The 24,281-nt window shown below is 39.0% G+C and overlaps 6 protein-coding genes across 6 annotated transcripts; 4 read left to right on the top strand and 2 right to left on the bottom strand.

Moving 5' to 3' along the window:
• Positions 1-138: 138 nt before the first annotated feature.
• Positions 139-1,817, top strand: GCK72_003442 (uncharacterized protein; the record flags this gene model as incomplete). The annotated part of the gene is made up of 3 exons (XM_003097269.2): positions 139-230; positions 679-1,488; positions 1,559-1,817. 3 exons carry the CDS (start codon positions 139-141, stop codon positions 1,815-1,817), a joined length of 1,161 nt encoding a protein of 386 aa, XP_003097317.2.
• Positions 1,818-6,812: 4,995 nt separating this feature from the next.
• On the top strand, positions 6,813-13,252 carry GCK72_003441 (uncharacterized protein; the record flags this gene model as incomplete). The annotated part of the gene is made up of 15 exons (XM_003097286.2): positions 6,813-6,886; positions 7,471-7,655; positions 7,704-7,885; positions 8,907-9,283; positions 9,684-9,934; positions 9,981-10,051; positions 10,449-10,710; positions 10,999-11,261; positions 11,307-11,387; positions 11,436-11,522; positions 11,580-11,696; positions 11,950-12,095; positions 12,593-12,771; positions 12,823-12,936; positions 12,987-13,252. The coding sequence occupies 15 exons, from the start codon at positions 6,813-6,815 to the stop codon at positions 13,250-13,252; spliced, it is 2,655 nt and encodes an 884-aa protein (XP_003097334.2).
• Positions 13,253-15,058: 1,806 nt separating this feature from the next.
• On the bottom strand, positions 15,059-17,495 carry GCK72_003440 (uncharacterized protein; the record flags this gene model as incomplete). The annotated part of the gene is made up of 8 exons (XM_053724057.1): positions 15,059-15,227; positions 15,328-15,393; positions 15,445-15,973; positions 16,311-16,398; positions 16,444-16,811; positions 16,859-16,934; positions 16,981-17,043; positions 17,193-17,495. The coding sequence occupies 8 exons, from the start codon at positions 17,493-17,495 to the stop codon at positions 15,059-15,061; spliced, it is 1,662 nt and encodes a 553-aa protein (XP_053592702.1).
• A 981-nt stretch (positions 17,496-18,476) lies between these two features.
• On the bottom strand, positions 18,477-19,256 carry GCK72_003439 (uncharacterized protein; the record flags this gene model as incomplete). Its single annotated transcript, XM_053724056.1, has 3 exons — positions 18,477-18,618; positions 18,826-18,891; positions 18,937-19,256. 3 exons carry the CDS (start codon positions 19,254-19,256, stop codon positions 18,477-18,479), a joined length of 528 nt encoding a protein of 175 aa, XP_053592701.1.
• Positions 19,257-19,844: 588 nt separating this feature from the next.
• On the top strand, positions 19,845-21,558 carry GCK72_003438 (uncharacterized protein; the record flags this gene model as incomplete). Its single annotated transcript, XM_053724055.1, has 6 exons — positions 19,845-19,908; positions 19,988-20,340; positions 20,385-20,472; positions 20,577-21,108; positions 21,160-21,225; positions 21,372-21,558. 6 exons carry the CDS (start codon positions 19,845-19,847, stop codon positions 21,556-21,558), a joined length of 1,290 nt encoding a protein of 429 aa, XP_053592700.1.
• A 136-nt stretch (positions 21,559-21,694) lies between these two features.
• On the top strand, positions 21,695-22,033 carry GCK72_003437 (uncharacterized protein; the record flags this gene model as incomplete). Its single annotated transcript, XM_053724054.1, has 1 exon — positions 21,695-22,033. The coding sequence occupies one exon, from the start codon at positions 21,695-21,697 to the stop codon at positions 22,031-22,033; it is 339 nt and encodes a 112-aa protein (XP_053592699.1).
• Between the last annotated feature and the right edge of the window lie 2,248 nt (positions 22,034-24,281).

The raw sequence follows: 24,281 nt of genomic DNA, 5'->3' as shown, positions 1-24,281 counted from the left end.
TAGGTACAAGACGTCTTGGTGCGTCGCAGTGACTGTCTTTATCCAGTGCCATCTGTCATATAGCAGATGGTCGCACGACATTCTCACCTAATCCAACTGTACATCTACAGTCTACTCTTTGCATTCATTCGCTGAGCAATGTCTCGTCGACCACCTCGAAAATTCCCTCTTCTCCGTTTGACCCGTCTCGCTTTGATTGAAGTTATCAAGTGTTGGAATCCAATTGAGATGTAAGTTTCAAATAACCCATAAATGTTTTAAAAAACAAGTGCTGTCGAAAAACCAACCCCAAAACCCAAATTCTGACAAACCAACGTGGTGTTTTATGCTGTTCAGCTGAGTCGAATTCACATGCATTTTGTAGATTAAATATTGTTCTACATTTTTTCTGTTATCAATTGTTCAATAGCTCCTCCAGCTTCCAATAGACTACCGTTATAATAAGGCCATCGATTGCCTCTACCAATTATGAGAGACGCAGAGAAACGAGAGTGTGATCTGCACCTCTTCTACTGAATCTCCGCCTTAAAACGTGTATATCTCCGAAATGGGCAGAGCTACCGAAAGGTTATCAACTACAAAAATGAAACCCCATTCTTGTTCAACAAAAATGAATTGAATCCTAAACGTGAATCCAAGTCAACCCCGTGACAATCTTTTATAATTGTACTTTTTCAGATATCTTTTCTCAAGAGTCTCTCGGAAAACGAAAGAAATCTCGAAGTTAGTCAAAATACCATATTTGGAACTATATCTGAGAGTATCCGAATGTTACAAAGTAAGCCTGGGCAACCCAGCGTGCTGCGCAAGTAAACACTGGTACTTCCGACTCTATCCAGGTCTCCGTAATTACGAGAGATACAAAAATGAAAGATATTTGGATATATACTCAAAGAATGCGGGGAAATCGATTGGAAAATTGATAGATCATTGTCTGGAAATATTCAAATGTGAATTTAGAGGGATGAGTATAATTATCGATCCAGTAATGAAATCGAGTAATTTCAATGTATTCTTGAATTGGATCAATGACAATGAAAAATTAGCTAAGATTCCATACTTATCAATTTACAGTGGGGAAGAAGGCGATCAATTCTGTTTGAACTGGTATATGCAGAATCTCAAGAAGGATATTGGAGTTTTGCATTTACACCGAGGTTCCTATGAAACTGAACGTTCCATGAAAGTCAGGGAGAGTAAGAGATTGTTGAAAGTCAATGGAAAAGTGGACAATCTGATTTTGTTTTCAAGAGAGAAACTCATAGATCTCGACCTTATGATTAGAATGGACTGCGTCTATATGGATGTAGGAGGGTCTCTGACTAATCGAGATTTGAATGTATTTATGAAGAATTGGAAGGAAATGAAGACTAATGAACGAATGGAATTCTATTTTATTGCTGCGAAAGAGATCTTGGATTGGTCGATCATTTTGGAAGGATTGGATGGAGAGATAAGAGATGTTCGGACTGTTAGAAGGGAATATACGTGAGTTTATCAGAGGAAAACGTGCTTCTTAATATATTATTTCTTGTTATCACGATCACAGTTTTTTGAGATCCCCCGAGACACAAATGTTCAAAGTGAATGGAGGAGTGGATATTACGAGAATCGATGGAAAAATTGCTACCATTGGAATGACATTCCATATGATACATCAAGATGAACCATTGTCCCGACAAATGATAAAAGACTATCAGAGATTGATTGAAGGTCAAAACATGAATGGACAAGAGATGGATATAAACTTCGTGCATGATCCGGAATATAAACTAACGGCTGAACACCGGAAAGAATTCTTCGTCATGGTTAAGTGACTTCTGAATTCTCTTATCACAATACGACTAATAATGTTTGCATCAAAAATGATAATTAATTAATTATTTGCACTTTTTTCAAATGTCTTACTATTGTTATAATAAGTAATTTAATGGTTAAGTAATAACGACTAATAAACAAACAACGCTAAAACTGCAACTAATAGTAAAACTAAACTAAAACTGCTGACTCCGTTTTTCAATTCACTAATCTTATCCTATCATTCATCTATATGATATTCAGAAATCCATCTGTAGATCACAAGTCTCTATGCATCCTTATCAATTCTCTAGTGATAACCTTATATTCTGTGGTATCCCAGTTACCGGTGACACTCAACACTTTTCCCATATTTCCAGACATTTCAATGCCTGACAATCATGAATCGGAAGTGCCGAACGCCGCAGATAACTCAATAACAAGTATGTATTATACTCCATTTTTCTGGGTCATTTCTTTCTATTTCTCCCACTCTCGTCTTATCCAGATATTCATGGAACAGAAGAGAAAACGGGATGAGAATTTCAGATGACGAGAATTTCAGTGGTATCGGATTGGACTATGGATACAAATTTCATTTGACTTCCTTCCACTTTCACTTCGTTTTTGTGGACTTACACTCCGCCCACAGGTTTTCACCTGTTGTTAGAAATATGCTTTCATTCAAGTTTTCTGTTTCCTTTGAAATCAAGTCTTTTCTTTCATTCTCTCTAAAAATGAAATTATATTTGAAAACTTTGACTAACCTAAGTTCCCCAATTTCTCCGGAAGCATCGGAAGATATTGTCGCGTTCACTGATTATTATGGAAAAACAGTGTGTCATGCTTGGTTCCCTATAGTTATGATTGGTTTGTATGCTCTGAAACTGGTCAAGAAACAGGTAAGAAAACATGAAAGTAGAATAGTGTGTTGAGATACGTGAGATGAGTTTGGAAGAATAGGGGGAGACCTTGATAGAGCTATGACGTCAAGACTTCGGAGAACCGGTGGAATGTGACAAAGTATTGCAACCATATATGGAATCTGCATTTGTTCTTACAATTATTAGCCGAGCAAATTCGTTACAACTGCGCCCCGCCGCAAACGAGAGAGTGTCGGCGAGAGACGCAGATTTTTTCTCGCGCCAACAATTATTTTCACAGTTTTTGACCTATTTTCACTATTTTTCGAAAGTTTTTATGCAATTTGTTTTTAAAAACAGCGAAAATAGGTCAAAAATGGTAAAAATAATTGTTGGCGCGAGAAAAAATGCTGCGTCTCTCACCGATACTCTCTCGTTTGCGGTGGGGCGCAGTTGTAAGAGGGGGTGGGCCGCTAATAGAACATGACGTTTTTTGTTAAAAAAAAAAGAGCTGAGACACTAATAATCAGTTTTTTCACACCTAGAATTTATCATTTTGGGATAACTGTTTTCGAATTTCAGAGTCATCAATTCTCTGACTTGAAACTGTTCCATTGGCTGATGTACATTGGCTGATGTCCACTGGCTGATGTACATAACAATACTCTCTAATATTTCTGGATATATGATCTACCACCTAAAAATCATTTTTATCCCAATATCCATTATTTCCCTTCCAGGTACATTTATATTAGCTTTTGGTGATTATATAACTATGACAGTTGGTATTATCCAAATATCTTATATTCTTATTAATGCTTTCGTTACTTCTCTTATCGTCGACTTGAAATGTATTTCTTTCTTTTTTGTGGCAGTGTTTGGAGCTCTGAAATTGCTATTTTTCTTGAGTGAGTGTGTTAAACTAACCGCAAAATGAAGAAATAAATGTTTTAGGACTTCTGATTCTAGAATTAGACGGTTATGAGATGGTGAGTACCCAGAGCACAAAAAAATCTAACTTATTGAATAATAATTGAGCTATTTGTAGAAACTCAATGTGTTACGAGTCATTATCTATCTAATTAATATAATTATTGTGTTCCTCCCATTAATTATTTTTAAAAGAATAGAGGCTACCCAAAAGTCAGTGACAATATTCATAAATGTTATATTACAATTGGCAATTCCATTGGTAGAGTTTGTAGTCTTTCTAAACTAACAACCAAATCAATACTTCAGTATTTCCAATTTCTCACTACTCTCAACATTAAAAATAATTATAAACAAGAGATTCCATTCTCTGCGGATATATGTATTACTAACTTTTATTATATCCCATTTATCTGGATACTTACTTCATATATCAGTTATTCGGGTCCAGTACAATCATGGTTGCGACGGAGAACTGAAATCAAGAAGGATTCAGATTTTCAAATGGCTCATATATCAATTGACTTTTGATACACAACTTTATTCCTACCATCCAGCTTCGCTTGGGATTCTTAAATAACTATTTTGACATTACACAATTTCTTGTTTCTAATGAACCTGAAATAAAATGTTTTCCTTCTTTGTAGGGTTGCAGTACTTTGACCTCTTGGTTTCACCAACACATGAAAACTGAAACTAACTGAATTCTGCTAATCAAGTGAACAGATGTTTCTAAAAATCTTCTATTAATAATAGATTGATTTCTACGTATTCAAAGTGTTGCCCAAGGTTTCACCTGTTGTCAGAAGTATACTTTCATTAAGTTTTCTGTTTCCCTTCAAATCAAGTTTTTCTTTCATTCTCCCTAAAAATGAAACTATATTTGAAAACTTTGGAGACTAACTTAACCTCACCAATGTCTCCTGAAGCATCGGAAGATATTGGCGCGTTCATTGATTATTATTCAAAATCCTTATTTCATATTTTGTTCTCAATATTGATGATCGGTTTTTATGTTCTGAAACTAGTCAAGAAGCAGGTAAGAAAATAATAAAGTAGAACACAGGTTTAGGAATCAATCTCATGGCTCATTGTGGGTTGAGATGAGAAAGGGAGAACAGGGTATCGGTGATAGAGCAGTGACGTGAAGGGAGAACCGGTGGAATGTGACCGAAGTATCGCAATCACATAAGGAATATGCAGTTTTTATTACAATTAGAAAGTGGTTTAAAAAAAGAGCTGAGACACTAAGAATCAGTTTTTCCTCTCTTAGAATTTATCTTTTTGGGTTAACTTTTTTCAAATTTCAGAGTCATCAATTCTCTGACTTGAAACTGTTCCATTGGCTGATGCCTATAGCAATACTCTCTATCATTCTTGGATTTATGATCTACCACCTAAAAATCATTTTTATCCCAATATCCCTTATTTTCGTCCCAGGTACATTTATAGTAACTTTTGGTGATTATATAACTATGACAATTGGTATTATCCAAATATCTTATATTCTTATTAATGCTTTCGTTACTTCTCTTATCGTCGACTTGAAATATATTTCTATCTTTTTATCGCAGTGTTTGGAGCTCTTAAATTGGTTTTTTTCCACAGTGAGTTCTATTCTATCCGCAAAAAATGAAGAAATGAATATTTTAGAACTTTTGATTCTGGAAGGAGACGGTTATGAGTTGGTGAGTACCAAGAGCACAAAAAATTTAATTTTTTGACTGTTTTTTGAATGATAATCATGCTATTTGTAGAAATTTGACGTTTTACGAGTCATTATCTATCTAATTAATATAATTATTGTGTTTATTCCATTGATTATTTTTAAAAGAATAGAGGCGACCCAAAAGACAGTGACAATATTCATAAATGTTATATTACAACTGGCAATTCCATTGGTAGAGTTTAGTCTTTCTAGTCAAACAGTGAATCATATGTAACTTCAGTATTTCCAATTCCTCACTATTCTCAAAATTAAACATGATTATAAACAAGAGATTCCATTCTCTGCGGATATATGTATTACTAACTTTTATTACATCCCATTTATCTGGATAATCACTCCATACATCAGTTATTCTGGTCCAGTACAATCATGGTTGCGACGAAGAACTGAAATCAAGAAGGATTCAGATTTTCAAATGGCTCATATATCAATAGACTATTGATACACAACTTTATTCCTGCATCCAGCTTCGCTTCGGATTCTTAAATAACTATTTTGACATTTCACAATCTCTTGTTTCTAATGAACCTGAAATAAAATGCTCGTATTCTTTACAGTACTTGCTGATTTTTATGACTGTATCTTTGTGATGTCGGCAAAATGCACTTGAGCCATTCCAAGGTTATTGATGAATTCTACGTATACTTTCATTCTGTGTAATTCACAAGAAAACTAAAAATAACCGAGTTCTGCTAGTTAAGTGAGCAGCTGCTTTTTAAATTTTTCAATTATTATTAGATTGGTTTGCTCGTATTCGAAGAGCTGCAAGTCCTTATTTAGAAATTTGCAACTTTTGTAGTTTTGAACAAAACCATTCAACTCACAGGGGTGCGAGGTGTAAGGTCCGCAACAAAAAGTTTTGAATTTACCGGCCGAGTTTCATTGAAAGATACGACAAACACACGCTAAACTTGAGCTTGGCACCTAGCCAAGTTCTTTTTTGGCACGGTGCCAACCGCTGTGAGACGGAGCGCGTTTACGTGACCTAGCGTTTTGCACCCTTGTGTCATCTGAGATCTACCTAATATACTGTCGGGAGGGAAATCGATAGAGATGAGAATAGCACATGTCCGTTTCGGACAGCGAGATAGGATATATTGATCTCACCGCGCGCACACACACTGTAGTTTGTAGTTTCTTAGCCCCTTCATTCTACTCCCCCCTCTTCTAATTTCCAACACGCAACAAATCCCCATTAGTACCTCATCTCATCTCATTTTTTATTCGAATCCAACTTTTTTTTCAATCTTCCAGACCTCCCCCCCTTCCCCTCCAATTAAATCGCGTCACTCTTCTCAATTAACACATCAGATGACCAGCACCCCCTCTCCTTTCCCATCCGTGACGAGAAACCGGCTTCACCTTTTTCAATCCCCCCCCCCCATTTCTAAGCCTAATTATCTCATCGACGGAATAAGGATTAGGTAAGAAAATGGAGGATTCATTGTGGTCTCTGTGGACAAGGATTCAGAAGACGTCAAAAAAAGATTTCGATGAAATTTCGGGCGGCTCCGTTGGAAAAACCATGGGCGAATATTGTGGCAAAGTACTGTCTCTTCGTGGCAAAGTGAGTTGCTTTTGTAAGAAAAGTGTAGTTTGTAGTCTAGATAAACTTTTAAATTTTGAGTAAACTTGACAAAGCATCTAATTTTGTCACTGTAAACAATTTTTGTCAGTGTAAAGTTACTCATCTTTGAGGTCCCGTCACATAGTCCAGTTTTTTCTACGGATTTTGAAAATAGGCTAGTTTTGAAGATCAAAAATAGGGCTACATTTTTGTAGTTGACAATTTTTTGATAGCACCGCCCACTTTTGTGCTATAGGTGTTTTTAAATAGGTTGTTATGCAACTCTTGCTTCTCTGCGTCTCTTCCCCTCATCACTGTCTCACTACAACATTACCATCTTTACATGCGTATATCTCAAAAATGGGTGGAGCTATCAAAAAGTTGTCAACTACAAAAATATAGCCCTGGTTTTGATCTGCACGATTATATTAAATTTGAAAATATTGGATTCTAACTCATACTGTGACGGGCTTTCAAAGTTTGTACAATTTTACAACGAGAATATTGGCCACTGACAGCTCTCAAAAATGGGCGGAGCTATCCAAAAACTCCAAACTACAAAAATATAGCTCTACGTATTCCAGATACCCCTGGCCATTCATCATAGTCCCCTTCATCCTCACAATTTGTCTCTCAATGGGAATAATTCTCAACTTCAAAATAGTCCGAGGCGTCAACTACCTCTACGCGCCTTTAAATGCCACGTGGAAGTCGGAAGAGGCGGTTTTCGGAGAGAATTGGGCAAAGGACGATGAGCATTTTTATCCAGGTTTGTAGTTTGTAGTTTGTAGTCTTCAAACATCTATTATGATTTCAGGAAAAGACATTCTCCGAAGACAAGGAATCTATCTGATAGTGAATTCCAAGGACGGAGGAGATATTTTGAGACAAGACCATGCCAAGGATTTTCTGGGGGTTTTGGAATGGATAAGTAGTGTCAAGTTGATATCATCGGCAGGGAGGATATTCACGTATAAGGATGTTTGTCTGCATTTTCAGGTTGGTGGAAGGGGAAAGGGTTCAGGCAATGGGGTATTAGCCCAGGGAGGATCCAATGTTCATGTAAAATTCATATAATGCTTACTAAGGAAGGTCATGGACTCGGTCTGGAGTTATGGGTCGTTACCTATATCATTTGAAAGCTGAGAAAATGCTGATTCCTAATATATATTCAGTTTTTGCCCTCGAGGTCTGGTATTCAAGAAAAAGAAGGTCAACGTTTGGGAAAATGACAAATTATTGCCTTTCTGGCACGCGAAAAATGTTTTGAAGCTTTCTAGCGATTTTTGCGCGTTAAAAAGGCAATAATTTGTCATTTTCCGAACTTTGACCTTGTTTTTCTTAAATACGAGGCCTCGAGGGAAAAAACTGAATATATATTAGGAATCAGCGTTTTCTCAGCTTTCAAATGATATACGTCACGCCCTATAACTCCAGACCGAGTCCATGACTTTCCCTAGTTAGAGTATTGGACTTCAGCATTATAGAAAACCCTATTTCTAATATATTAGGCCACAATTATTTCTAGAATTTTTGAATGATGCTTTTTGAGACAAAGGTTTTTTTTGGCTTCAAAGTTTTCAACTTTGTCCACCACTGTTCAAAAAACAATTACTGTACTGTGGAAATTTTACGCTGCTTTTGAATCTGTCTTCAGTTTTTGCAACGAGTATCTGTGTAAAAAAGTATTTACGCCTTTCTAAGGATCGAGTGCAAAGTGACAACGACTTAAAAAAGTTTTTTCTTTGAAAAACTTTGTCAAAATCTGTTTTATTCCCTAACATTCCCTAACATAACAGAATACACTGTATGAAAAGTCAATGTTGAGGCTCTTACTCACTTTTGTTCCGGCATTTCACAAAAACGTAAGTAACTTTTCTCACAGACCTCTGTTCCAGAAACTGATTACAGATTCAGAATCAGCGTGAAATTTGCTATAAAACAACATTTTGTATTTACTCAATATCAGTCAGAGCCCTGAGTTACCAAACCAATACCTCCTAACCCCATCAATTTCCAGAACGACTGTTTCTCCAATACCCATGCAAAACTGCTCGCCGATATCTACTCGAAAAACCACCAGAACTCAATGTTCAACATCACCTACCCCATCTACCGTAGTACTTATGCCACCGAACCAATCGATATTTCAAAAGTATTGGGAAATGTGACAACTGATGAGAATGGGAATGTGATGAGTGCATCTGCATGGATGATACTCTATCAATTGAAGGCTTTTGGTCCTGGGAAAGGACAATTATCAAAAGATTTTGAGGATGGGTTGGCGGAGAAGATTCAGAAAGGGGAGACACCGTCGGAGCTCCTCAATTTGTATTATTTCCATTCGGCTACTTTTGATGAGGAGTTGGAGAAAGAGAACAGGAGATTGACACCAAAGTGAGCCCTTTTTTAGTTTGAAAAAAAGTCACACTGACCAAAAACTGTCATTGTAAGTTTGTCATTGTAACTTTCCTAACTTATATATGACCTGATCTGTGGTCCAACTTTGAAAACTGTTAAATAATTTTGTAGATCTGAATCAGCTCTATATTTTTGTAGTTGACAGCTTTTTGATAGCTCCGCCCACTTTTGAGATACAAGCGTTTGAAGTTGGGAAAGCAGTCGCAGCCACCAAGTGAAGACGCCACTATCTTTGAAGCCACGTATCTCAAAACTGGGCGGAGCTATCAAAAAGTTGTCAACTAGAAAAATGTAGATCTAGTTTTGTTCTACAAAACTATATAACAATTTTAAAATTTAGACCTCAAACGGGATCTCAAACTTTAACAATTTCCAGATTCTCCATAACCTTCTCCGTTCTCATTGTCTTCGCCATCCTCTCCACTTTTACCATCAAATTTCTCACATTTAAAACTGAAAACGGCACTTCACAGTATCCGGTTATCGATTGGGTTCTGAGTAAGCCTCTACTCGGAATATGTGGAGTACTGGTGACTCTTTGTGCAATTATTTCTTCCACTGGAATGTTGATGCTATTCAATGTCACTTTTGTTGATATGTGCACTGTTATGCCGTTCCTGTCGTTGAGTGAGTTTATGGGCTACAAACTACAAACTACAAAAATTTTATCCAGCTATCGGTATCGATGACACCTTCCTTATGTTGGCTGCTTGGCACGAAACTGATAGAAATCTTCCTTATGAGGTAAGAAATGTTTTTCTCACAAAAAAAATTTTCTTGAAAAATTGGTAATTTTTGAGAGCTTCTATCTTTCCCCATTTTCGGTCAATTGTCACAAAATTTATATAATCGTGTAGATCAAATCCAGAGCTACATTTTTGCAATTGGAAATTTTTCTCTAGCTCCGCCCAATCTCGAGATACAAGCGTTTTTTCTCATCCGACACTTGCGAGAGAGACGCAGAGAAACGAGAGCGCTCTCGTTTCTCTGCGTCTCTTCTCTGGCTAGCTGACTTTAGAACGCGTGTATCTCGAAAGTGGGTGGAGCTAGAGAAAAAATTCCAATTGCAAAAATGTAGCTCTAGGTTTGATCTACGCAACGACAGTACATTTTGCATTATTCAAACCCAATTTTTCTTCAGAAACGTATCGAAAAATCGATGCGCCACGCGGCAGTGTCCATCTCCATCACATCTCTCACCGATGCGTTGGCATTCCTCATCGGGTCCATAGCACCTCTACCAGCAGTCATGTACTTTTGCTACTACTCATCCGCCGCCATTTTATTTATATTTTTGTATTGTCTGACAATGTTTGTGGCTGTTTTGGCGTTACAAGGGAAGAGAGAACAAGAGTTGAGACATTCGGTGACTGGAGGGAAGACGCTGGATTTGGATGATTTTGGTGAGGTTTGGGGCGTTTAAAGTTTATAGTGTTAAGTAGATCAAAACCAGGGCTACATTTTTGTAGTTGACAGTTTTTTGATAGCTCCGCCCACTTTTGAGATATGCGCCTTTAAACAGGTGGCCGTGCTTGCTTTGCCAACTTCTAACGCTTGTATCTCAAAAGTGGGCGGAGCTATCAAAAAATTGCCAACTACAAAAATGTAGCCCTGGTTTTGATCTACATATTGATAGTAAATTCAACATTTCTAAACACTATCTGAGAACACACCAACTCCACCAATTTCAGAATCTGCCACCTCCCGACAACTTTTAGTGAAAATGGGGAGTCGAATCACAGTGAAAGCCGATGAGGAAAACAATAATAATAATAACGAAAAATTAAATGAAAACTCTGAAAAAGATGTTCGAATGTGGTATCAGAAGTTTTTCGAGGACCGATACGCTCCATTTATTTCCAATTGGAAAATTTCGATTCTCAGTTTTTTGATCTACCTGGGATATCTCTCCGCGGCATTTTACGGAATGCAAAATCTTAAAATTGGGTTTGATGTGAGTTCGATAGACTACAAACTACAAAAACTTTTTAAAATTCAGCTCATCAATATTGTGCAAGAAAGCTCCGCCTCCAGAGTGTTCCTAGAAGTCCGGCAGAAACTATTCCCAGAGGACACAAAGGTATAGAATACAATCTACAAACTACAAACTACAAACTACAAATTACAGATCATGGACATCGCCATCATGAATTCCCCCAACTTTACAAATTCCGAAGAGCGATTCGAGTTTCTAGAGGTGCTTAGTGAATTTGAGGTGAGAGGGGCGTGGCCTATTGTGGGCGTGGCTTTAAAATAAATAAATAAATTTCAGTCAACGTGGTGTTCGGAGGGACGGAACTCGACGCAATTTTGGTTTTTCGAAATGCAGAAATATTTGAGTCAATTGGGATTTGGTGGCGATTTGAATAGGACGTTGAATAGTGAGAAGGTAAGAGGCGTTGGGGTAGATCAAATTTCAAAGTTTTTGTATTACGCTTGTAGATCAAAACACGAGCTACATTTTTGTAGTTGACAGTTTTTCGATAGCTCCGCCCACTTTTGAGTTAGGCGTCTTTAACGATAGCCAACGCGAAACGAGAATGAGAGGAGAGACGCAGAGAAACGAGAGTGCTCTGACTTCTCTGCGCTTCCACTTTTTAAAGTGATCCCTCATACTACAAACTACAAATTTTCATTTTCAGAAGCTATCCCAATCAAAGAAGACATTCCTAATGTCCCATGAAAAATTCGGGTATGATGTGCTCACGGAGCAAGAATTTAGGCTGTCCACGAGGCTCAGGAATGTGGATAATGATGAGCAAATATCAAATTGTGCGCGGACTATGAGGTATGGAAATCTGAAAAAATCTGAAAAAAACGGAAAAAAATCAAAAAATTGGTGAAAAATTAGTGATTTTTAACATCCTGTAACAGTATTCTCGCTGAACCAAGCTCACCAAATTTATACTTGTCTTGTAGATCAAAACCAGGGCTACATTTTTGCAATTAGAAGTTTTTCTCTAGCTCCGCCCACTTTTGAGATACAAGCGTTCTAAGCTCTGCAAGCCAGAGGAGAGACGCAGAGAAACGAGAGCGCTCTCGTTTCTCTGCGTCTCTCATCTGGGGGTGGCGCGGTGGCGTGGGGGAGTCGATCTTAGAAGGCGTGCATCTCGAAAGTGGGGAGAGCTACCAAAAAACTTTCAACTACAAAAATGTAGAGCTAGATTTGATCTACAAGAATATATAATTTTTGTTAAAATTGGACAAAAATGAAGAGCCTGACGGGCTGTCAAAGTTGACTAATTTTGAACTAAAAATTTTCATTTTTCCAATTTTTTGTTCCAGAACTCTCACCTCCTTACACCCAAAATACAACCTAACCACCTATTCCCCTCTCTGGAATATCGCCGACGAATATGATATCATGTGGCCACAAACTATCCAAGACATCTATATCTCTATAGCTGTCATGATTCCAGTCGCTCTTCTCTTCATCCCACAACCTCTATGCTCTGTGATCATTGGTAAGGGTAGACTACAAACTACAAACTACAAACTACAAACTACAATTACAGGTCTCAACATTGCCTCAATTGCTTTCGGTGTCATCGGCACAATGTCGTTTTTGGGAGTCTCTCTGGATGCCACGTCGATGATTACCGTAGCGATGAGTGTTGGATTTTCAGTTGGTAAGTTGTTGGGACATCCGGACACACCAGATACACAGACGCACTTACAGACTTCGCCGCCCATGTGTCCTATGCCTACATGACGGAATCCAAGCCGGCTAAGCCTGGAGCGTCCCCAATTTTCTCCAGATTCTGTCACACGTTGGGCACAGTCGGATGGCCAGTGACACAAGCTTCTGTGTCGGTGTTGTTGGGCGTGTCGTCGTTGTATCTGGTGGATAGTTATGTGGTGCAGACGTGTTTTAGGACAGTCGTGTTGGTTATACTGTTTGGTGAGTCTTTGGGAGGTCACTTACTCTGGCCAAATCTATTTTGACACTGCAAAAAGAAGTGAGGCCACCGTTGGGACCTAGGAAACAGTTAAGTTGATCTAAATGTACTGTGAGCTTTGCCAGAAAAGTTAGACGATCAGAAACCTAGGTAGGTCATCAAAATTTCGGTCAGTGTAACAAAGTAACTTCTGACTTTTGCTGACCAAAATAGTTTTTACATTGTGAAAGTTGGAATTTCTAGGCTGTTTGAGACAGTGAATTTGAGTAGTAGTGGTTCGTAAGTTTTAGTAGGAAAGTTAGGCCATCAGAGACATAGACCATCAAAATTTTTTGTCACTTACACTGACCAACTCAATTTCGGCACTCCAAGCGTTAGACCATTATTACCTAGTATTATCACCTTACCACTCGCATTATTACCTAATCACTTTTACAACTTGAGCCCCAGTTTATTGTTCATCCAGGCGTGTACTCCTCTCGGACATATCCAAAGCACTTTTTAGTTCATTTTTCAGTTTACGAATTACGTTTGACACTGAAAGAAACCTTTAGGATGATTTTAGACACTTTAAGACAGCGACATAATTGTTATGAGTTTTTTGAAATTTTGAAACAGTTAGCCTATCAGAGACATAGGCCATCAAATTTTTGGTCAATGTTATTTCAAACTTACACTGACCAATTCAATCTCTGCACTGCACCTAGTTATCTTTACAACTGACGCCCCAGCACCAACTGGTGAGCATACAGGTGTGCACTCCTCTCGGACAAGTCACAAGTTTTTTTCAGTTCTTTTTCAGTTTTATTTGTTTTTATGTTTTTTATGTTTTTTGTTTAGAATTTGTGTTTATTGTTCACTGACAGTAAAGAAAGTTCACTATTTATCACCCGGAAAAACGTTATGTTGGTTTGTCCGAGAGGAGTACACGACGGGATGCACCACGTTTGCGACGGAGCGAGGTTGTAAATGAGTAAAATAAGTGAGATCTGATAAAGACTATGGTAAACTTATCCCTCAAAAATTTGGTCACTGTAACTTCTAATCTACACGATCACCAAATCGGATTCCTAGGCCACCATATTTCTTCTAGGTATCGACCTAATCTTTGTTAGTGCAACTTTAGAAATCTAGTCCACCCATTTGGTTCCCTAGGCCACCATTCCTCTTCCAGGTACCACCCACGCCCTGGTCTTCCTCCCACTACTCCTGATGAACTGCCATAGGATATACGACTATTTTAGGGGGACACCTGAGACCCCTTGAACAAAGTTGTTTTCCCGTGTTGTACATAAGATATTGTTTCTTCTTTCTTTCGAACTTATTTTTTTCACACGAATAAACTTTTTTCCTAGAATTTATTGAGTTTAAAGCTTCCCACAGATGATGGAGGGGGAGGCACGAGTTATTATGTTTTTGGAAAACCCAGGTTGAAAATTTTCAGATTTTCAGCTTTCGAATGATGTAGAGAAATGATAGAAAGGTTTTCTGGAAATTTCATTCAAAAAAATGATTGAAAACTGCTTAAGTTTCGTTTGAATGAACACCACACACCCTGTTTTAGTTTTCTATAAATGATTTTTATATATTCTGGTAGATCAAGTCTAGATCTTCATTTTTTCAGTTGAGAGGTTTTTTTTTCTATCTCTTTTACCTTTCAAGATACAAGCGGTTGAAGTTAAGGCATCCCGCTACAGAGTAACTATCTTCTCTCTGCGAATCTTATCCGGGTATCTGAGGTTGGAGCTCTCATATCTCAAACATAGGCGGAGCTATCAAGACTTCCTGTTTGAAAATATGAAAATCAAAGAGAAAAGAAATAACTTTTATTTCAGCATAATTAGTCATTATTTTATGATGTGGCGCTTTCATTATAATATTGATATTGCCAATATGCCGGGTCTTTCTCATGAGTTTTAAGACTTCGACCGTATTCGTCAGCAATCTGTTGGAACGGTGGAATTCCTTTTTTTGCTTGGGTTTCGTGTCCGCAAGCGAAGATATCGGCAACGTCGTCGCATCTGGAAAATTTCAGTCTTGCTGTGAGGATATCTTAACTTTAGGGAAAATTACACTGACAACTTTGGGTCAGTGTAGTTTTGTCAGTGTACACCCCCTCACCTCGCTGCTTTGAGACTGTATCCTGGGTATGAAGTGTTATATTTGTAGTACATATATCCGCAGTCCCTGTTAAACGAAGAAGTTTTTAAAGGATTTGTCAACCATGAATCTACTCACAGTCCATCACCCGCCGCTGGTTCACCAGGTCCCCATGTGAACTGTACTTGATTTATAGTTTCATTCACATAAGTGTTCCAAGGCAATCCCGAAGAGCACATTTTATACGTCTCTCCATTAACGATTGACCACTCGGGTGCTTGCCATTTGAAAGATTGACTAGATTCCTTCTCCAATCCAAACCATATCTTGAAACCTTGTTGATTTTGGTAATTAAATCCGACCTTTGTCCCATAATCCGGATACATCAGCGTATACAACTCAATTCTCGAGTATGACCCTGGACAATTATTTCCATCATTGATAAATGCTGCATGTCTTTCGGTCATCAGTTTTCCATCCATCTCATGACACAACTCGTTCGCAGCGACTTGTGTGATATTCGGAGTATTTACTAGACCAACACACATCAGTGTCTCTTCGTTAGTCGTGAATGTCCCTGATTGCTTGTTATAGGTCTGGGTCGCTGATGCACGTGTGCCGAACTCACATCCAGTAAAGGTGAATTTGTAATCGAACTTTTCATCCACTGCAAATTAATGGTTGTCACGTGTTTTACCTAACTCCTCTTTTATCACATTTTTTGGTGATTCCGAATCTGTCACCAGTTTGTACACAGGAAGTGTGTGAAAAACTTTATTCACATTTTGTGAGCAGACGGGCAGAAATGAGAGTTTGTCTGGCCACAACAAACGGAGTAACTTTTCTGACAGACCTCCGCTGAGAAAATTGATAACACACTCGAAGTCAGCGTGAAATATCATACAGGAGAACCCATATCTACCCGAAACCTTAACCCTCCAGTCAGACCATTCCCTAGTAAAAGTTGCTGGTCAGTGTAGAAGATACACTGACATTACACCTACCGTAAGCCGAGAATTTGTAGTACTTCGGTGTCGTCCTCATTCGGAAAAATCCTCGTCTGACAGATGCTAGAATCCTGTTGTATGGAAGCTGAAACCCCTTTTAGATAAACGCGTCAAAGGCACCCCAGCTTACGTAGTACTTGTCATCCAACAATTGTTCAGTTGTGTATTTACAGGATACTGGACTCAGGGGAATCTTGATAGCCATATGGGCTCCTTGCATATCCTGAGCCTCTGTTCTATTAAAGAACCAGATTTTGTAGATATTCCACCAGCGACATCCGACGGTTGAGTCGAAATAGGTAGCGAAACACGCAAGATTCCCATGACAAGCGTACATGCAATCATTCCAGTTATTGGCGTCTTGATTGTTGTATTCTGTTGACAGTGGTCCGGGTATTGCGTTGACTTGAACCATTGTGACATCACATTCCGGATTGCAACCGTCTGGGTAGGGACGGTTGTAGGTGAAGTTTCCACAGATGAGAGGAGGCGGAGTGCCTAGAAAAGCTGAGTTGGTTAAGCTGACCAGAATTCACTTCACTTACCGTAACTGATAATCCATCCATTTTCATCGGTATCAATTTTCCACAAGTCCTTGGTTGTATCATTTGCATTCAGTGGCTGAAATAATAAAGAAGGATTCTTATTACTAGAATTTAGAGCTCACATAATTTTTTCCATTGAGCAAGAATTGGAGATTCAGATCGCAAGCAGGTTGGTTGGTATATACCTGAAAAATGACAGAGAAATGTGAATCTTGAATTGACAGAACCTGAAAATGCGCTTGGGGCTCCCCAGAAAACTTTAAAGTGCTTATATTGACTATTGTCCGAAAATACACTGACAATAATGTTTGTCACCGTGAAACGATCTTCTTACCTTGAAAGCAACAGTTCCAGCGTCTCCAGTTCCATTTGTTCCATTTTTTGAGACCGCAGTGATAGATCCATAGTCAAAGAGATAACAGGTCAACGAGGTGGATACAAATGCCAGTACACAATTGGCATCAGTTTCACACTTGTCGACACACGCATCCTCACTCTCAACACTCGGAAGAGTAGTCGTTGCATTCGCCACGTCGACAACTCCAGAGACTATTGCGAATTTATATATTGGCTGGTTGTTTTCAGAGTCCAAACACGTCAGAGGAGTGGTTAGAAAGAGAAAGAGCAAGAGAATCATCTCGATTCAAACTGAATGAATTCAAGAGGAGGCGGACGAGTTTTATAGAGAGGCACATGGGTCACATGGGTTATTAGAGAGACATGGTTTATGAGTTGTTGAGTGTGGGGAGAAAGAGCTAGGCGGAAGTGCGGCACTGTCAAACTTGCAGTTCTTGTAGAAAACACCCATTCTGTCCGACAGTGACAGAATGAACTGACAATTTTTGTCAGTGTATTTAATACATTCTCCAAACAACGCAAGGAATTGGACCCTGGTGCAACGTGTGTGACAGTGACGAGATGTTGGAAGGAATGGGCCTCACTCGAGCAAGAAATAATAGGAAATAGGAAACTAAGTTGCTAACGAAAAGGCTTAAGACGTTCTCTTAAACCTCGTCAGCGAGAGCACTATGTTCTGTAGTGTGAATATCCATGAGTCAATCTTTATTGTGTTGTGGCGGTATGATGGGGGTCGACGGGAGCTAACTGATATAGAGAGGAGATAGAGATGTTGGGTATTTTGTGTGTGAAGTAACGACATGGGGGAACGTGTCGTCTAGATCTTTTCCCCATGACACTGTTCTTGAATTTGGCTAGCAAATTGTCATTGAAACTGAATTTGTCAGTGTAACTGTAAATGTTCACTTGGTTACCTTGTTATTTTTCTTTTCTTGTTCCACGAGGGTTCAAACAAATTATGGCAGTCGAAACGGTAGCGGCGGTTCAACTAAATGAACTCAATTTTGGAAAATCAACAAGTTTTTTGTGCACCCGCTCGAAGAAACCGCATGAAACAGCAAAAACTTTCTTTGATTGCAAAATTCAATACAAGAATGGCCCACAGCTTTTTTGATTGTCACTGTTGTAACAGTAACATAGTCTTTATTGGGGAGTCCTTTCAAATGTGTGTAAAAAAGCTGTCAACTACAAAATAAAGAATCCTGTTAAATTTCCTCAAATAATAATTGTGAGATAAAGCGAATCATAAACTTCTTTATTTTTACATTAGAAAACCCTGTCGCGTAGGTCTATCTGGAGGGTTTATGCCATACTCGTCGGCAGTTTTCTGGAATAACGGAATTCCTCTTAAATTTGTTTGCAGGTTTCCACACGCGAAACCATCAGCAACTTCGTTGTCACATCTGGAACACAGAAATTTAAAATAGCTTATACAAAAGGTTAATTATTCAAAATTGTTGTTAATTGTTGACTAACAGTGACAAAATTCACTAACCAACATTATTGTCACTGTAAAATTTTGAGGGATTTTAGCCAGATCTGTACCTAAAAATAAGCGACCCACAAAACTAGCTTACAGTTGTAAATTAAGACTTAACAGAGAGTCTTACCTTGCGGTGTAAAAGCCATATGAAGGAAACTCCAATTTATATTTGTATGTTAAGTATGTACAGTCCCTGGAAATGATATTTTTATTACAGTACTCCAGATTGTCAACTCACTTTCCAGGAGTCATATCGGGTTGTCCGTTTGCCCAAGTGATCTGGCCTTTAACGAACACTCGATTCTCCACTTTTGGTTTGACAGCATCGCATATTGAATAATCTACATTTCCCACCGCCCACTCTGGCGCCTGCCATTTGAACGATTGCGTCGTGTTATCCTTATCCGCTCCCATCCATAGCTTTATTTCGTTCCCATCCATATAATGTGGAAATCCATAGTTGACATATGAATCACTTGACGGTGTAAACATCATATATCCACGAATACGGCGATGCAGTTTACGCGGACGGTATACGGAATCGCATAAGGATCCCATGGCTAAGGTTTGGGGGACTAAAAATTGCACCTCTCTTATCAAATTTCTCTGCTGAAATTTTTATTATTTGAGTTCGTTCTCTTATTTCGAGTTTTTTTTCATTCACGGTTGTTCAAAATATTTTTGATTTTCCAAGAAGGGGCAGAGTTTGAAGTTTCCGCGGTGTATTTTCCATCAAGCCAGCTTCGGAAGCTGTTATCTTTATGACCAAAAATAGAAGTTGGTAACAGTAATCTTCTACCCACAAATTCGGTTGCGTAAATCCGGGTCAATTTTGTGATGGTCATGTTTAGTTTGAGAAAATAGATTTGAAAAACTGTCAATTTCATTAGTTACTTTAACTCAAAGCGAGTGTTAGAACTGTAAGTTGTGCATTCTGTTCAGTACCACACTTCAGTTCATTGTCATCAGGGTTGAGCAGCATTTTGCTTTCCTCCATCTGCCATCTCAAAAACCGCATTCAGCTGAACTCTGATTGTCATCCTTCCCCTCAACTCATAAACCATGTCTCTCTAATAACCAATGTGACCCATCTGCCTTCTATAAAACTCGTCACCCTCCTCTTGAATCCACTCATTTCGAGTCGAGATGAAGTATCTTCTTCTTTTGTTTGGAATTGTCAATGGAGTTGTCAACGGACTCTCAAAATTAGGTAAGGACACAGTGACAGTTTTGGTCATTGTAACTTTGTCAGTGTATTCTTGTCAGTGTAACCAACTCAACTTTTCCAGGCACCTGTGGAAACTTCACCGACAATCGTCCCTATCCAGACGGTTGCAATCCGGAATGTGACGTTACAATGGTCCAAGTCAACGCGATACCCGGACCACTGTCAACAGAATACAACAATCAAGACGCCAAAAACTGGAATGATTGCATGTACGCTTGTCATGGGAATCTTGCGTGTTTTGCTACCTATTTCAACCCAACCGTGGGATGTCGCTGGTGGAATATCTACAAAATCTGGTTCTTTAATAGAACAGAGGCTCAGAATATGCAAGGAGCCCACATGGCTATCAAGATTCCCCTGAGTCCAGTCTCCTGTAAATACACCACTGAACAGTTGCTGGATGATAAGTACTATGTAAGCTGGGGTGCCGTTGACGCGTTTATCAAAAAGGTTTTCAGCTTCCGTACAACAGGATTCTAGCATCTGTCAAACGAGGATTTTTCCGAATGAGGACGACACCGAAATACTACAAATTCTCGGCTTACGGTAAGTTTACAGTAACCAGAAACCCTTTCTAGGGAATGATCTGACGTGGGATTCAGATTTTGAGGGTAGAAATGTGCTATTCGCATGACAACTATAATTTGCAGTGGATGAAAAGTTCGATTACAAATTCACCTTTACTGGATGTGAGTTCGGCACACTTGCATCAGCGACCCAGACCCATAATAAGCAAACGGGGACATCAGTGACTAACGAAGAGACACTGATGTGTGTTGGTCTAGTAAATGCTCCAAATATTACACAAGTCGCTGCGAACGAGTTGTGTCATGAGATGGATGGAAAACTGATGACCGAAAGACATGCAGGATTTATTAATGATGGAGGCAATTGTGGAGGGTCATTCTCGAGCATTATGTTAAATACACTGATGTATCCGGATTATGGAACTAAGTTCTTAAGTGGTTACAAAAATCCAGAAGGTTACAAGATATGGTTTGGATTGGAGAAGACCAAATATAGTCAATCTTTCAAATGGCAGGCACCCGAGTGGTCGATAGTTAATAGACAGACCTATAAAATGTGCTCTTCGGGAATGCCCTGGAACACTTATGTGAATGAAACTATAAATAAAGTACAGTTCACATGGGGACCTGGTCAACCAAAGATGGCTAGTGGACTGTGAGTCGATTCATGGTTGGCAAATCCTTTAAAAACTTTTTCGTTTTACAGAGACTGCGGATATATGCACTATAAATATCAATCTCCATACCCAGGATACAGTCTGAAAACAGCGAGGTAAGGGGATAAACTAAATACACTGACAAAAGTACACTGACAAAAATTGTCAGTGTAACTGACCAAGAAAACTTGAAAAGTCAGAGGAAACTGTTTAACCAGAAAAATGAAGTTGTGATCTACACAGTAAGTCTGAAATTTTCCAGATGCGACGACGTTGCCGATATCTTCGCTTGCGGACACGAAACTCAAGCGAAAAAAGGAATTCCACCGTTCCAAAAGATTGCTGACGAATATGGATACGGAGGCCGAAATTTCACATACGTGGAGAAGGAACGTGGATTTTGGCAATATCTATATTATAATGGTACTGATATTAAAAAGAGTGTTTGATTTTGATGGAATAAACTTTGTTTCTCTTCTCAATTCTTGTAAGATTTAATTCAATTGGGTAATACATCAAACCTTTCTCTATATTTTTGTGATTAAACAGGAGGTTTTTTGCTATCTATTTCGACCCAACCGTCGGATGTCGCTGGTGACAAATATATCAAATCTGGTTCCTGGATCAAACAGAGGCTCAGAATATATGTATGCTAAGGCATCGTCATGGGATGAGTGTATGTGGTACTGTCATGGAGACCCTTGGTGCTTCGTTGTTCAGTACATGGATGATCAATCGATTCAGTGTCGCTGGTGGTCAATTACCGTAATATTTTTCTTGTATCGAACGGAGGCTCAAGATATGCAAGGAGCGCATATGGCTATCAAGATTCCACTGAGTCCAGTATCCTGTAAATACACAACTGAACAGTTGCTGGATGACAAGTACTACGCAAGCTGGGGTGCCTTTGACGCTTTTATCTAAAAGATATTTCAGCTTACGTACAACAGGATTCTAGCATCTGTCAAACGAGGATTTTTTTGAATGCGGACTACAAATTCTCGGCTTACGGTAAGTGTAATGTCACTGTATCTTCTACACTGACCGAAAATTCTTAAAGTTCTTGCTATGGTGGTCAGTGTAAAGTTTGGTCAGTGTGAAATGTTCTGACCGCCTAGCTATTAAGCTGACCTACATAAGTTATGCCAAATCTTAGGTGGTCGGGAGAAAGTACCATTCTAACCATTCTAGTAAGCAGCTTTCTAGGCCGAAAATGTAGTTTTTATCAGTTCATTTTTTTGTCATTGTAACTTGTTTGTCAGTGTAGATGTTCTCAATAGTTATCCCCGTATTTTTAGCCGGAGTTTGTCGACATCTTAAACGAAGCTGTCCAAAGGTAGTCGGGGGACAATACTATTTTAAGCAACTTTTCAGGCCTGAAATGTAGTTTTTGTCAGTGCATTTTTTGTCGCTGTAACTTTGTCAGTGTACATATTCACAATAGTCTTTCCCCATTTTCATCCCGAATTCCTCCCATCTCTTGCCATTCCCTCGTATTCTATACAGTCATCTCGGTTCCATTCCATTCCATCCCATATAACTTTCTCCTTCCCCCTATAGAATCTGAATCTTCTTCTCCTCCTTGCGCGCGCGCGAAAACTTCCATTTTTTGAAGGAAAATTTGTGGCATTGAGAGAGAGGATGCCCAAATGACCTCCAATCGGAATTTCGAAAAGAAAATCGGGCGACGGAATAGATAGTGTGTGTGTGTGTAGAAGGGTGAAGAGGAGACGTAAGAACGGTTTGAAGAGGCAAAGGAAGATTTGATCTACCTGTGTGGGGACTAGGGGAGCGGGCGCCTCTGGCGAAAGCAAGGTCATTTTCTCTCCCTGGCTAGTGGCCAATTGGATTCATCTTCCGCTTCGCATAGTTTTCATTACCTTGTTTGTGTGGCTGTGTGGCATTGGCCTATTTCTTTTCGGGACAAGGAAAACGACGGCGGGAACACCCTTAGGCTATCCAAGGCTACTGTAGAGAATGGCATACTGTAGGGCACCACTTGAAGGGTGTGTACTTTAGGATTTAGTAAAACTTTCGATGGGATCTGTATCTCTAAGAATCCAGGTTACTGTAGTTTTAGAAGGCATACTGTAGAGACTGTGACTTGGAGGTACTCTCTAGGATTGGAGCTCTGGATCCGGGGTACTGTATGCTTAGCATGGTTACGGTACTCTCTAGGATGGGAGCTTAGGATCCGGGGTACTGTAGGCTATGGCGACCAAAGGATAGTACTGTAGATGAGATTCTTTCAATTCTATAGACGATCGGGGCTCAGGACCCAGGTTACTGTAGTTTTGGGTAACTGTTGTTTACATGTTTGGATCTAAAGGGTCCAGATCTGGAGTACTGTGGTCTCTACAGAATTACGGTAAGTTTAGGTCGGGGTGTCATGAAGAGAGGTACCCTAGTCCAGGATTGCTGTTGGAGCCTGGAGTATTGTAGCCTAGTTTTTATCTACAATTTGCATACAAATTCGGTGTCAACGGGATCTAAATGTTTTGACACTGTATTGTGGGCGGAGTTATCTTAGTGACGTGTTCCCAATATTCTAGGCGGAACTGAAGTGTCTCAATATGCCTTATCTCTAACTTGTTGTTGCCATTTTGCAAAATGGTTTTCTGTTATTTTCCACGTTAACTTGTTATTTTGACCCAAATTTTCTCATTTTTCACGATTTTTTCGTCGTCGATTTGATCAGTTAGAACGTTAGCCGCGGCGCCAAAGAATGATGATTACGTAATGGGATATAGAGATGTATAGATAGTGGGAGGTGATAAGGAAAGCCAGATTGTTGGCTACAGTAGCCAATGTACCTACAATGGGATCCCTATTCTGGGTCGTCAGCACTCAAAAGGTGAACATCAATTTTTGTCAGTGTAGGTAAGTGCACTGACAAAGTTACACTGACCAAAAAATTGGTCAGTGTAAGTTTAGTTTTTGCTGAGGCTTACACACTACAAACTACAAAAATGTGAGTCATCGTTGTTTAGCGGTTTCTGGCCGCAATTTTTTGAAAGTTTAGGATTTTAAGGTTTGCTTTTTTTAATAAAGCCAAGCGACTACAAACTACAAAAGTCAGTTAACCTGAGGAAACCTTAGTAGTGTGGTATTATAATGTGGTCCGTTCTTAACGGATTGTTGGGATTTTAACTAAAATAAACATTTATATTTT

This window comes from Caenorhabditis remanei, chromosome I, assembly GCF_010183535.1.
Source record: "Caenorhabditis remanei strain PX506 chromosome I, whole genome shotgun sequence".
In the NCBI taxonomy this organism is placed as follows: domain Eukaryota; kingdom Metazoa; phylum Nematoda; class Chromadorea; order Rhabditida; family Rhabditidae; genus Caenorhabditis; species Caenorhabditis remanei.
This window is presented reverse-complemented; position numbering and strand designations above follow the sequence as displayed.